Below are 14,714 nucleotides of genomic sequence, written 5' to 3' on the forward strand. Positions count from 1 at the left end.
CGTGTACCTGGCATTTAGCAAGCGCATCTATCCACACACCACTGCGTTCGCGTCGCAACGCATACAGTGCGAATACTGACAGACCAGAATGTTGATTCGATGTGGAATGCGCTTTGGTGCCGCGGAAAGAACCAATGAACCATGCGCAATGCCGAAGGGAAATGAACAGGACAGAGCGGTAAGGTTTCGCGAGATATACCCATCTCACGAAACCCTACCGGACTCGCCTTTGTGTTCCCTCGTTTATTTTCGCGGTCCAAATTGCGCGCATTCCTGCGCTACACTATGCGTCTCACCTGGAAACGAAGACTCGACGGCTTGCAGTAACCGCTTTCTTCTCTTGCTTCACGGCAAGAAAAAAGCTGCAGCGGCTTCCACGGCTGAAGTCGAACGTATTATAAAGATGAAACGGCTTCATGCTTCTCGGCGTGGTTACTTTTCGACAAGGTACGCGAATGGCTGCATGCATTGCTGACACGCGGCGCAAGCTACGATAAGCAGGAAACCCAAACGCAAGTTTGAAGCAACAATTTTGAAATCTAAGACACAAACAGCACCCGCACAACAGCAGCACGGACCGTGGCGCGGCGCGACGTAAGGCCTAGCCTGATATCACGCCGAGATGCCCAGATGTCAAGAAGGGAGGAGATGCTGCATCCTGCCACGTGACTTGGCATTCAGTGCGGTGGATTTGAACGACGTTGGCAAGCACACTAGGCGTTCGTGAGTGGCTATTAGCGTTGCGCGTGTCACGGCAATAAATTGCTGCGAACTGTTAAAAAATTGCAGTAAGACTGAGGCGCGTGTCTTCAAGTGACCACAATCAGCCCCTCAAAGGCGCTCGAAGTTGCATCGACGCGTCATTTTCAATCGTCAGATTTCCTACAGAGACTGTGTAAACCTCCGTGATATTAGACATAATTATTTTGATGTACAGCAATTATTATTCTGTGGTGTGAATAAATTGTTTAGATATCTATTTCATAATTATGCTGAGCTGCTCATGATCCAAACAGAGCGAATAAATTGGCTTCTGTGGACTGTGTTACATCCTCAAGAACACACCATCTCTCTGCGGTGCACATTACCACACACCAGCGCTCTTGTGTGCACTTTAGTCTGGTGTGCACACTAGACCACACGAACCCACCTTGGCGTGCACATCACAGCCCACTAACACACTTAGATGTGTACAACAGCACACACCAAACAAGTTCGGTATATGATTTCTATATTATACATATCTTTTTTAGCAATATAGGCATGTGTAATTATTTGGGCAAGCAAATGTCCATGAATTGAGCACTTACTTCTTTTCTGTCTATTTGTGTTATAATATGGTTGTCCTTGTTACCTTTGCTATATACATTTTATCAGTAGCAGAGAACCATTATCTGTTAATTTTTAACTCTTTCTGTACCATTGTGATCAAATGGAAGCAACACTTATTTGCTTCCATGTGATGAATAGATCTTCGTATTTGAACTGCACTGACCAGAGGCCAGAAGTGACTCTTATCGTCATCTTCTGCCACAGAATGGTTACAACCCTTATATTCCCAATATTTCAAACAAACACTGTTGGCGGGCTTCCCTAAATTTAAAATCTGTGATAATCTCTTACTTAGCTAGAAGACAGTTCTGCATATTGCAGCGACTAACACAAAGCTGTGGGCACAAATGATATATAGCTTTTAACTATACTGCCTGTAAGTTACATCTTGAATTTTTATATGTGCAAGTACTTTCTTTGGGTTTTTGTGTTATGACTGAATTTTTATTTACTTTCCACCTATGAACAACTGAACATTGAATTATACTTTAAAGTTAACATAATTACATGCTGAAGGACAGATTTTTGGAAATCGCCTTGCTAATTATCACACTTCTATGGTGATTTCTTATACAAGATTCATGATCCCACCTTATCCTTTTCAAGAATCAGCAAGATATTTAGAGTATTTCCCAAGGGAAAAGAACAGGCCTGTCTCAGCCTACTTAAGTATTAATAAAAGGTCTTTATATATTGAAGCATTCCTCCTTGAATACCAAAGTTAAATATTTATTCGGCTTAGTTTACCCATACTATGCTTATGTAATTCAACGCGTGTTTAAAAACACAGATTTTGATTACTAAATCTAAATCTTCTGGACTATCACTGATTTTTGTTGGCAGCCTTGACAGTGTTGATAAAGTTAAGCATAAAGTTTGTTGACACCTGTCGAACGCAGTGAAGAGCATCGACAGTCTTGACAAGGTTAAGCATAAATTTTGCTGATGCCCGTTGAATGCAGTCAACAGCATCAACTTTCTTGACAAGGTAAGTATAAAATTTGTTGACAACCGTTGATTGCAGTCAAAGGCGCTGACAGTGTTGGCTGTGTTTAATGTAAATTTTATTGACTGCTGTTGACTGTAGTCAACAACCATTCCGTTTTTGTTGACTAGTCGTTGATTCCATAAGATGTCAAAAGTTGGTCAACGAAATGGCGATGCTGATTTTTGTAAAGGCTGGGTAACTCATTAGACAATGGCAAATGAAAAAAAAAACATTAGTGTCACGAAAGAAGAAAACTGGCGCGCCTATCGCGGCTATGACCATAGAAAAAGTGACAGAATTTCTGAACAGTCAGATCTGTGTTTATCGTCATAAGACGGGTATCTGTGTTCACAGTCTTTGCAATAGCTTGTCGTTATGCGTGTATAACAACCATCAATTTTTTTTATTAGCTAGTAATCTGCAGTTGTAGCTCAGTGCTGGAATTAATGAGCTGGTGCTTTTAGTTTTGCAGCTACTAGTGCTCTGCAAGTTCTTTCGGCCTTGAAAGTACTCGAATAGCTAAACAAAGCCAGTAGATTTTCGTGTCTGACAGCGCCTATGCTCCGGATTGGAGTAAGATATGTTAAAAAAATTTCCCGTATCACCGAATGCGAGAAGTTTTGTATGCGAAGTCTTATTTAATTACGACCACCAATTCTGCGTGATCGGCATGTCGAACATTTTATGCACGCTTTTTTTGTTCTCCAAAGCTCATTCTTACATATATGGTCCTGAAGCAAGTAACTTTTATGTAGCGTTAGGCGAAGCAACAATTTTTTGTTCCTGAGGCCGTTCAAAACGGCTCCCATTCGTTCCGGCTTGGGCAGATTGAAAAGAAATATTCGTACCGTCTAGTTCAGGAAATCTGCGAGAACGCAGGTAGTTCGCACAGCTGCCACAACTTCCATATGTTGCTAAACACTCAAAATTCGGCACGATATTCTAATGTTTGGTGCATCGGATTGATTTTCTGTTAGAGTCTCAAATAGTTGGTGTGAGCGAATGAAGCACTTAATACGCCAAACATATTTAGACGCCACTTCAATCTGCACTGGCATTGCACAGGCACCCCCAGCAAATGATCTAGAATTTCCAAGAGGCAGTGACGCCGAAGACACGAGAAAATGGCGGATAGAAAAGAAACTATGCCAGTAATAGAAGACCACCGAAGTAATAAGTTTCCCGATGCCTTGCATCCTTACCTTTCAAAGGGAAAAAAAAATATTGCAAAACATGCAGCAATAAAGAGGCCGTACGCACAGCCACCAGAGAAGCTGCAGACACACGTCTCTTTTTGGGTCGTTTGCCTTTCGCGCCACAGGTCTTCTCATGAACAAGTGAGGAAGTTACTGCACAAGTCACACCAGGTCTTTTTCACCATGACCTGTGCACGCTTACCTAGAGCATTTTTTCTCATATTTTAATGCCCTGGCATTCGTTCAAATACCCACGTCAAGAAACGAATTTCTGGACGCCTAACATCAGTTGAGTCCTAATTGGCACGAAGTCCACATTTTTTGCAACATCCTTCTCGAATAGGACGGCGGGGAACGGAAAATGACCATGCCAGCAAGGACGTTTTTCAAGCACTGCGAAAACCTGGGGCCAGGACATCCACCGGCTCGCAGCACGCATCCTGCAGCCAGTGCGTATTGAGTGGGTCCCACGAGACCTGTTGACCTCTCAAAGCCCGGCAGAATTAGCGACCCGCCTCGTTACTCCAGGCTCCTCATTGTCTGGGCTCCCTCATTTGGATAATTTCAGCCTCCTTTCATCAAGAAAGGAACTCCTCCGGCGCCGCACACGTGCCCTCATCCCTTCGTGTGCGGTAACTCTCCCCCGCGGTCTCACCCCTGTAGAGGAGGTTGCGCTTAGAAGGATCCGGGTCGGGGTTGCCCTCACACTTTCCGTCATTCGGAAGTGGCCTCACTACTGAGATTTGTTTCCTCGGCCTCGGTGTCTGATATGTAAAAGCGTGGACATTGAAGTCGACATTCATCACATACTGTGGGACTGCCCAGCTCTCAAGCCTACAAGGATCCGGCATCTGAAGGTAGCAGGTCTTTCACCAAGCAACCCTGCTTCATATATTGCCTGGACACAGGGACCATACCATCGCTCTCTACTGGAGTTCATAAGATCAGGTAGCCTTTTTCCAAATATTTAATCATTACTGCATCTTTAATCACACCTTCACCCATTACTGATGGCCTAGCTGAGGCAATAAATTTCGCGTAACAAAAAAGGACAACACATAAGCGCTGTAAAACACAAGACTAAAGAGCAGCGCTTGAGTCGTGTCCTTTCTTGATCTGTGGTTCCATGCTTTAGAGCCGCTATTTTTCTTTCCATCCCATAAACTAGGTTCTCCTTTGTTTGCCATGAAGCAATTACATTCTGGACTGGTTTCCGCTGTTGATGTGGTGTCTATCATTGCCGCTCTTTTAGTTGTGTTGTCTTCTGACAGGCTAGTGCTGTGCAGCCACTAGCTGAGTGGCTTGTAAATAATCTGTATATAGCCCCTTCCGGTGCATACATCACCTCGTGTAGTAAATACCATGTTGGGAAAAAATATTGATCGCGGTTCAGCACTGCCAAGCACTAAATGTTGTGCGATAGCAGGTTTTAGCAGGTTTACACCACTCCTATCTGTTGTTTCTGCGAATGCCCAGGCGTGCTATCAATCTCGGAGCCGACTGAATCGGCCCGGGCTAGGCACTGTCGTTTTAAAATCACAACCACGTTACTCGTCTCCTCAGAATCAGCGTAGTCTTTAAATTTTTCCTTTTAATTGCCAATTCACCCAAAGAACGCCGGCGGGCTATTACTAAAGTGCCGCGTTTCTGCAACAACGTTGTCAACGACAACGCGTCGACACTGATGTTGCGCACTCCGTGCGCGTTGAGCCCCTATCCAAGATTTAAGTTGTTTTCGCGACCGCCCGGTCCTGGTGAGACACTCGATACTCACTCTACGCTGAGGGGTCAATCAACCGCTCCCCCCACTATGTTTCAGCATTGCTACATGCCATTGGAAAAGGATCGGACGTCCCTGGATAATTTTGTGTTCCACTACGTATCGCTCAGTGTACAAACGATGTTGAGAGGCTAAGGAAAAAAGTTTGTAGTCATCGTAAGGTCACTTCTGCACAGTATGGGAGCTCCACTATCCATTCTACCATAACTGAAGAGTTCACTGGCTGCAGCAGATGAGGTTCTGCCGAAAAAAAAAGGTGGCTGTAAAATTTCTTGGTGAGTCCAGTAATCAGGGCGCTTGCTTGTCGCATGCACCTTCGGAGGGTGTATGAAAAAGTACAGAAAGACGAAAAGACACTGACATTTTTCTCTGTGAGCAACACTTTGAACCGCCATGAAGAGCGCTGAGAAAACCATTCCCAGAAGCAGCTGAATGCACGAAAAAGAAATTATGTAAAGGAGACACTGTCACGACCCCCTGTTTTGGAAAAGTGCAAGCGATGCCTTCCAGTGATGTCAGTGCCCTTGGGTATTATGCATCGTACATATAAAGAATACTGAATATTTTATAGCGAAACGCACTCACATAGCAACAACTACAGTCTGACGACTGTCAGTGCTTAGCTCCAGGGCCATCCTCTTTGGGGACTAAAAAGTGCCACATGAAGAACAGAAAGGAGAAGTGCGAAGGGGGTTAGAGGCACTAAGAGGAGACAAACGATGGGGTTAAGACGATTTTTCAAGTCATTACATCGGAGCTTGTGAAGGCGTGAAGAGCACAGATAAAGTGTTATTCGAGCGCGTCATAGAGCTTAGCACTCTGGTGAGCCAAGGAAATGCGAACCCCTTCACGTCATCGTCCCAACATGGGCGCTTCTCTACGACCACATATCTATGATGGGTGAAAAAAGTCGGCACTGCTGGTAGCCGAGTCTGATGAAGTCATCGATTCAGAAAATGATGAACGAGTCACTATTTTCCCGTTCAGGTCAAATGAATTTTCAAGTACTAGAAAGCTTTAGAATAGTGGACCCAAATTTGGGCGCACCGTATTCGGGCTGCATACGGCAGCCCTGCAGAGTCTACTCGCGAGGGCTTTGGAATATGGGGTACGCCGCATCTGAAATGCCTAAGTCGCTAGGAGTGCTATTTCGGCTGAACAATGAAGCGCGAACGTTGCGTCTCGCAAATTTTATTTTATTTGCGCCTATTTTTGTGTCATCAAAATAAAAAGCAGCAATTTATAAACAAATACACATTGCGGGCAGTTCTGAACTACGGTAGCTAGGTTCTAACATGCCGTCCTTTCTGATGTCGTATATTCATGTGAACAGAAAAATGCGTACTCTCTAAGCCCTGCAGCTTAAAATTATCAAGGTTTCATCATGACTTTTGTGGTGGAGGCACCTGGAGACGAATATGAAGCTTCGTGCACAATTAATTAGCTGCGAACGCGAAACCCAATGAAGCGGCAACGACGAATTTGTGTTGAGGTGAGCGGCCCCCGCTTTGATAGACGCCATGTCGGCCGGCCCTATCCGATTTTATTAGGCCATGCTATTTCGCCGGGTTTGGATTTGTGCCTCCCTCGAAACCAAAGGCTTAAAGGGCATTTGTGTTCTGCGCATGCTCGCTAGCGCCCCGCTATTCCCCTAAACTCTAGGGTCCGGCTATTCTAAAACTATTTATTGTTTACCTTCTGACTGCTACAGCCGTTTATTTCTCCACATCTCAGCTTGGTGCCTACTCAGTGGTGTTGAGGTAGATTAGAACATAGAAGAGGGCGATTTCTCACGCCTATAACCTATAAAAGAACTGCAGGGACCACGCATTTTTCTTTTCTTCATCTTTCTTCAAACAAACACACACAGCTCTCTACCCCCTCCACACACGCATACACACACCAAGCAGAATTTTTGGTAACTGATCAGCACACTTCTGCCGTTTGCCTAGATCACAAGAAATTAACTGCAACAATTTCAAACAATATGATTTTATTCTTCGCTGGAATAATATGGTAACATCTGTTAGAAGGTAGAGTCTGCGTCACCCTTGTGTTTAGCGCTCGGGCGGCTCACTTTCTTGCACAAAAACCGTTACCTTGACGCAGCCTATACGATTATAAGAGCCAAAGTTTGTGCGCAAGTAGAGTCCAATAGACTTGGAAGCAAGGTGATAACGGGGACTTTGCTTGGAAACCATGGGCTGTCATTTAATTTGTTTTTATCGCATGGATCACACTGCTCGAGAGCTCCACACAAGGGTGACGTAGACTGTACATTTCTGTAAGTTCGTGCCTTTTCCTTCTAAATTTTGCGCGCAGCCTTCAAAACCGGAGCCTGCGGAATTCGGTTACGTAGAACCGTTAACACAATGGATACGGCGGCACCTTTTGTACACGGTAGGTTTTGTAAATTTGCGTCATAAGCGCCGTCTAAATAGCAACAAGTCCTAGCGGCCAGCATTCGGTACAGTTAAACGTTGGTTACCTGAGCGTATTTTATCGCACAGTTTCTTCGTAAAAAGCTCCAGACACGTTTGGCAAAATAGATTCAAAACAACTACAAGAGCAAGATCGCCTTCTCTAAAAGCTTTTCGTCCACTAGCTGAAAGAAAACGCGACAGCTATCGCATAGGCACATTTATTTACGAGAATTTCTACTAGCCTATAATGTAATATATAAGTACGCTTCCACACATGTTCCACACATGCTCCAGCTGGTTAGGTGAATTTTTTTAAGTTCTACCTAAATACGTGGAACTGCATTCCAGATACAAAAATCGGAATTAGGTATATTTGTCAGAGTAAAATTCAGTCGGAGTACCTGTGCTTCGTGATTAAGCCACTGGTGTTCTGCTCTAATCTATTATACCCTAAGCACCATTATTCTGATAAATGATGTTTTTTTGTCCTGGCCGCCCTAGTCATTTCAAGTTTAAGCTGTTTGTATTTCTGTCCTCTGATGTGCATTCATACTTTGGTGAAAATGGCATAACTGGGGTTCAGGTAATGGGCACTGATTAGACATGGTTTGTCATTATCTAGGGTCTAGTTAAGAGAGCGACACTATTGTTTCCTCTTGATAATTTTTCGCCATAATATAAGCCCATTCAATGCCTTGCTCTTATCAAGCCAGTCAAGTCTAAGTTCCTTCACAACTTTTTCTAAAACCATTCAGAAGTTGCTTTTTTTTAGCGTCTGTTGCACATTATTACGGCCAAGTGAACAGAAAAATCATACATATTGGCTTGATGTACATGTGCGAAGTAAAGTAAAGTTAGTGCAGAATTCTGCGTAAATTTCAACTCTTTACTAATAAACACTATGCACTGACAGAAGTTCTGCTTCCCGCAGAGACTTGTAGTTTGTGGCAGGCACTGTGTTCAAGAAAAGGAAATTTTTTGCAAATTTGTGTGCTTCATTGGCTTCTGCAATAAACTTTCAATTTTGTATGTTGTTCAGTAATTAGTTAAACACCTGCAGTGCGTGTGTTTCCGTAGCCTGTACGTTGCGGTTCTGCGTGGCCGTTACGACAATGGTAACGTGGTAATTCTGTAGCATTTTGGCACGGACAAGAGAGTAGAAAAGGGCGTTTGAAGCTTCAATAAGGCCCTGAAAATAAACGCGTCCGGAATTCCTGTTGATATTTTTCCGCATTTCACTTCGTATGCTGATGTCCACCGTTTCTGGACAAAAATTTTGAATATTGTGATATTGTAAGCTAGGGTAATGGAAATGTTGGAGGTAATGATTTATTCTTGCGATGCATACCAAAGTCAATCTTTTAAATTTTTTCCATCGCTCGCATCGAGCAGTTAAGACTGTTTTAGAAAAACCAATCGCTTTTAATGATAGCAAAAATTTTAATAGCGAGAAAATGCAAGCCTGGTCACGGGAGGTCTGCAAATATATTGATTTTTTGAATGAAATCTTACAATTTGGAAAAAAATGTGTTCATAAAATTTTTGCCGTTGGAAAATGCTTTCTCATTGAATAATTTGGTATGTTCAAGACTTGCACTGGACGTCCGTCGTACATGCGTGATGTCCTACCTAGGACTACCTAATAAGGACACTTCTGGATGTTGTCTGAGGTGGTCTCTGGGTGGCTGCCTCTTTGGCACTGCAATTGAGGCTATCCTTGTTCTATATTCAATTGCACAATTGTGGAAGCCGATGACACAGGAAATTTTTCCAATAGTGTTTGTGATGCCTGCAGTCATCAGACAAAACTGGATACTAACCTACGCTGTATCATGCCTCGATGGCAACGCTAATTTGCGCACTTCTGAAGCAGGGCGGTCCGGTTGTTCTTTCCAGATTCTGTCTTCGGAATCGAGTCCACGAAGAAGACTCCGCCGTAGAGTTGCTTGTGGGCTGCGCAGTTCTCTGAGGACAAAAGAAACAGAATATAGTGAGCTCGAATACACGAATCGTTCCCCATATTTCATTCCATGCCATTTCGTTCCATGCCTTGCCCACAAGCTCATATCGTAAGCATGAGCAAAACATTCCATCCACCCTGTATATGAGTTTTCTGTGTCCAGTGCCATTCATCCAGGTGCCTCTAATAGCGCACTGGACATTCAGATTTCGGTGCCTCTTATCTGACCACAGATATGAAACTACTTTTCAGTATGTAATTCAGATTCCCTTTTCTACCCCACGGGGTGCTGACAACCTCGAACAACTAAAATGTCGGTAATTCGGACTTTAATTTACCAATTAAATTACCAGAGAACAGTCTATAATTGTAAACGGAGTCAGTGCGATCCTAACAACTTCCTTACGGGCAGTAGCACCCGGACTACGAGGCACCGAATGTTGTGTGGTCCACAGCTCCGAGAAAAAAAGTTATCGGACATTTTTTTTATACTTGCATCGCCTTTGCGCACACTAAAGCAGAGAGAGGGTGCACACTGTGCGTGCTTGTTTCCGTTTGGGTCTCTCCACAGTCTAAATGACGACACACCATTTCCAGGCAGTGCGTAAGTCAGTCTGCCCTTTTCTATCTACCCCCGCATAGTAGATTAGCGTGACTTACTACCTTAGTGCTTTACGCCATTTTACATGAGAGCAATCCGCCCAAATGCTGGTGCGATGTTCTACGGTTACATTCACATAAACGACGCGTGTGGAAGGGCGGGTGCTGCCCACTGGTTGGCGTCTCTGAGCGCTGGTCACAATATCTTTTATTCTGAGCAACGACAGGAACCATACATTTGAGCGCCCATACCCAGCATCTCCCATCGCACCGGCCATCAGCAGAAAGTGTCCCGACCTCGCGCCCACACAACTGCATTATCTTCGTCATTCTTCCCCGGACTGCCGGCGACTGGAATGAACGTTTTGGAAGGCCGTTCTACTGAGTGCCCAGAATGGGAGCTAAACGCGCGTCGCGCTGAAAAAAAAAAGCCTCGAATGGTTTCTAGGGTCGAATGATTTCTACGGCGTCACCCACTCGAGATGGTGGCCTTGATTCTTGTGGACAGGCTGGCGAGTTCCTGCTGTGATAGCTGGTTGCGCACCACGACGGCAGCGGCAGGTGCCTCTCCGTACTTGGGGTTCACAAGCCCAACCACACAGACGTCGAAAACATCCCGATTGTGTTCTCGCAAAATGATATCCTCGAGCTCCGCCGGTACCACCTGGTTGTCCATGCACTTGATCATCTCCTTGAAGCGCTGAACGAAGTGGATGCGCCCATCCTCGTCGTAGTAGCCGGCGTCACCTGAGAAGGGCAGGAAAAATAAAAGGTGGCTTGAAAGTATTGATCGCCGACCTACCTACTGACAACCCTATACACAAGATTTCATTATATTTCATGAAATGGCTGTGCAAGCTAGATGTTTAAAGTTTATTAGTGTGCAGGAATATGCCGCATATTGAAGCGTACAATCAGTAGCAAGAGGGGTATAGACCAAGCGTGGCTGAGTAGCTTGCTGCTCTTGCGACGCCATTCGACTTTCTTGCCAAGCAGGAGCCCCACGCTTCGAAACCACCGCATTTACGTGCCCATGGATGAATAGTACAACTTTGACGGCTGTCTCCACAGCAGGCGCGCTCGGAAAGTGGCGCGAAAATGCACTCTAAGTGAATCTAGTTTCCGTTGTATTTACTACCTTTGCTCCCGAAACTGCATAACAAATACAAACGTGGGGCACCCTTCAAGCAAGGACCACGCTTCTCGCAGCAAGTGATAGAGACCACGGCCAATATATTAAAACTTACATTTAGATTCAATTAAACGCCTTTTTTCTAGTTCTTCGTCAATGCCCCGAGGGAAGCCACACCCCCGATATCGTTTGGCTTGAGCCAAAGAAAACAGAAAACGCAGAAACGGAATAGCATCGTTCTGTTATACTGTCCACCTTTCTTAATAGCACTACGCAAGTTAACAATTTAAGCTCTCTAAAGACATTTAGGCTACACGCCACCAGCCAAAGAGACAAGTAGTGCCACTTCCCTTGCATCATTCGTACCGATGTAGTCAATCGGTTCTGGATGTTGCCCGATAACGGTATCTAATAGGGAGCCCTTTATATACTTTTCCTTCCTTACTTTACTTTAATGTTTGCCGCCTGTTTATGTTAGAGGAGCGCTAGCACATGTACCTGACTTGCACCAGCCTTCTTCGTCGAAGAAGTCAGCCGTCTCCTTGGGCCGCTTGTAGTAGCCTTTCATCACCATCGGCGCACGGAAGCGTATCTCGCCAGTCTGGTTGGGACCGAGCCTCATGCCTGTCGCCATGTCTACAACCTGGAGAGGTGACAATTGCTGATGATGTCGCGTCGGTTAAATAGACGGTGCATAACGACGGAATGTCATGTCCTACTTCCGCACGAGTGCCATGCCGTTTTCGTGGGCCTGCACGCAACATACCGGAGCTCGGCTGCCGACCTCCAGGGCAGGGTCCGGATGCGGGCAGAGCTACAAACCACCTCTCGAATGGCTCGAACTTTCACCCACTCATCCACGGGTTTGGCGCCTTTTTCGACTCCTTTGTGCAATAGGCCACGTGGAGTCATACGCGACCTCCCGATCTGTCCTCAAACATTAGATTTCTGGGCAGCAAGCGTAATTTAGCGCTCCTAACGGCCACGGCACAAACATATGCAACGTTTTGAATGGGGCGAGGCAAGCTAGTTTTGACAAAAATTGGAGGGGACACTGAAACTCCGCCTTAAGGGTATGACGCGATAGTGTTAATGGGTTAGCCTCCGTATATGCGGAATTGGTCATTCTCTAATCGACATTAATAGATCGCTGGGACTCCTCATACCACTCCTGACGCAGTGGTGCAGGGTTAAGCTGTGCGCCACTACCCTGTGATTGCAGGTGCTGCTACCAATGGGGCATGTGAGACCCAGTTTGCTCTGACCCCTCTCACGACCAATCATTAACTGCCACTTGCCACGGTGAGTGGCTTGATCACAACCCGGTGGCAGGTGGCCCACCTGCTACCTAAGTTGCTTCTTTGAGACTTTTTCGCGGATTTTTCTCTCACTGCCCACGACGCCGACGCCGGCTTTTCTGAGGCACAGCCTCCTTAACGCTAACACATTAATAACCGAATCGTTGAGGAAAACTGCCGCAAACTCAGCAACCAATGGGCACAACACAGTCGGTAGCGACGAATCGCGCTGGAGGAAAATGATGATTATAGATTTTTATGGCGCAAGGGCATCTGTGGCTGGAGAGCGGCCTGGCACGAAGTATTTTTGACGTCTCAAGGTTGTGTGGAAGACCCATTTTCCAAGCATTTCACCCTAAATAAGCCGAACAACAGACCAAGAGAAAGCTTGTACCCATTGTACCACCGGTGGGTACCCGGCGGCACTGGGAATCAAACCCCGCACCTCCCGCATGCGAGGCGGATGCTCCACCACTTGGCCACCGCTGCGGTGGCGGTGGAGGAAAAGAATGCTTGGGAAAAATAATGGTATCAAATGGAGAACCTAAGCTAGTATAACCCAAAACTTTTCGATCCATTTCCGCTCGAGTAATAAGAGAAGATTGGTAACTAATGCGATGGCGGTAAAAGTGCTTAGCGAGCCTCGAATCAAATACAAGGGCAAAAATGATGTAACAGAGACAGGGGCCGTATTTCATAAGTTGTCCATTTTCCGTCGTCCATTTCGCGTCCATTCAGTCCTCTGTCTGTGGTCACTCAGATATACCCGCGGTTTTGAAGCGTCGGTAGCAAGCGACCCGGCCATTGGGTAGTTGGCAGCAGGACCTCACCGTTGGCTTCATACCGAAGCCAATGGCAGACAGTGGTCAGGTCCGGTCGTCTGTTTTTGGCACACCGCTACGATGTACCTCACCAGTGCCTGCATATTGCATCCAGTTTCAGCCAATTGAGAGGTCCGGTCGCCAACCACCCAGTGGCCGGGTTGCTTGCCATATATGCTCGAAAGCCGCGCGTATACCTGACTACTGACAGAGGACAGAATGGACGCAAAATGAAGAAATAAAAATGAACAGTTTATAGAATACGGCACCAGATTACACTGGCGTGTCATATTGGCCTAGTTTATTCGAGTAGCTGCTTCCGCAGAACACACGAAACAGTTCCGCGGAGGAGTAGCTGAGAGGCACAAATGCCGAAAAGTGATGCCGCAGTCCCTCACAGGTGGCCACCATCTTTGAACGTCATTATACAGCCTTCGTTGAAAGTAAAGAGCTCATAGGGTTCGCTCCTAAACCATGCATGGGGCTCTTCTTGAAATGCGGAAGCCTCGACTTTCGGAGAGGGGAGGAGAAAAGTTCTCACCTTCAAGAGATTTTAAATTCTGGCGAAAGCCGAATGAGCCAGCCAGCAAGACCCAGATGGAAACCCCTTAGGGTTAGTGCTTTTGACAAATGCTGTATATAGATTGTTCTTCATCGGATGTTGTCGCGAGAGTTCGAGAAATTTCTTCGTATATCGCTCGCGCGACGATGCACGCAAAGTGTGATGCGCAGTGATTTACCAGCGTTTAAGTGTTTGCAAGTAAAATGATGCATTTGCGAATGAAAACACTAGAGATACAAAGCACAAAGAAGTTATAGAATGATGAGACATCTAATAAGAAAGTTCGCCGTAGGCTGTTGTATTTCTCCTCGGTGATTCCTTTGACACATTTACTCTTCTTAGTACTTATACACTTAGCCGAGGGTTCACACAGGCCACAAAATTTTCCTGGAGCGTGAAGGTGGGCAATGGTGGGCGGAGTATGGCGGTGGGTGGGCAGCTCCCAGGCTTGTAGGTGGAAGGCTTTCGCACGGTGCCTTTCAAATCAATTTCGTGGTCGTTTTTAATGCGATGGTAATAGAACCCACATGTTGTAAAAACATTACTACGTCCGGTGTTTTCTGAAACCTCCAAAAACCACCTGCCATGGTTCGCAGGCGGCAGTCATCATTATCATCAGCCT

The 14,714-nt window shown here is 45.6% G+C and overlaps 1 protein-coding gene across 2 annotated transcripts in view; it reads right to left on the reverse strand.

The window, feature by feature from the left end:
- Positions 1-7,275: 7,275 nt before the first annotated feature.
- The window catches only part of LOC144115864 (uncharacterized), a 46,671-nt gene continuing 39,232 nt past the window's right edge, over positions 7,276-14,714 (reverse strand). For both annotated transcript variants that reach the window (XM_077650421.1, XM_077650420.1), the window contains exons 7-9: positions 11,910-12,054; positions 10,757-11,026; positions 7,276-9,684 (exon numbers count right to left, since the gene is read on the reverse strand). In XM_077650421.1, coding sequence (XP_077506547.1) covers positions 9,569-9,684; positions 10,757-11,026; positions 11,910-12,054 — 531 coding nt within the window. In that variant the 3' untranslated portion in view covers positions 7,276-9,568. The remainder of the gene's footprint in view (positions 9,685-10,756; positions 11,027-11,909; positions 12,055-14,714) is intronic.

Source organism: Amblyomma americanum, chromosome 1 (genome assembly GCF_052857255.1).
Source record: "Amblyomma americanum isolate KBUSLIRL-KWMA chromosome 1, ASM5285725v1, whole genome shotgun sequence".
Classification (NCBI taxonomy): domain Eukaryota; kingdom Metazoa; phylum Arthropoda; class Arachnida; order Ixodida; family Ixodidae; genus Amblyomma; species Amblyomma americanum.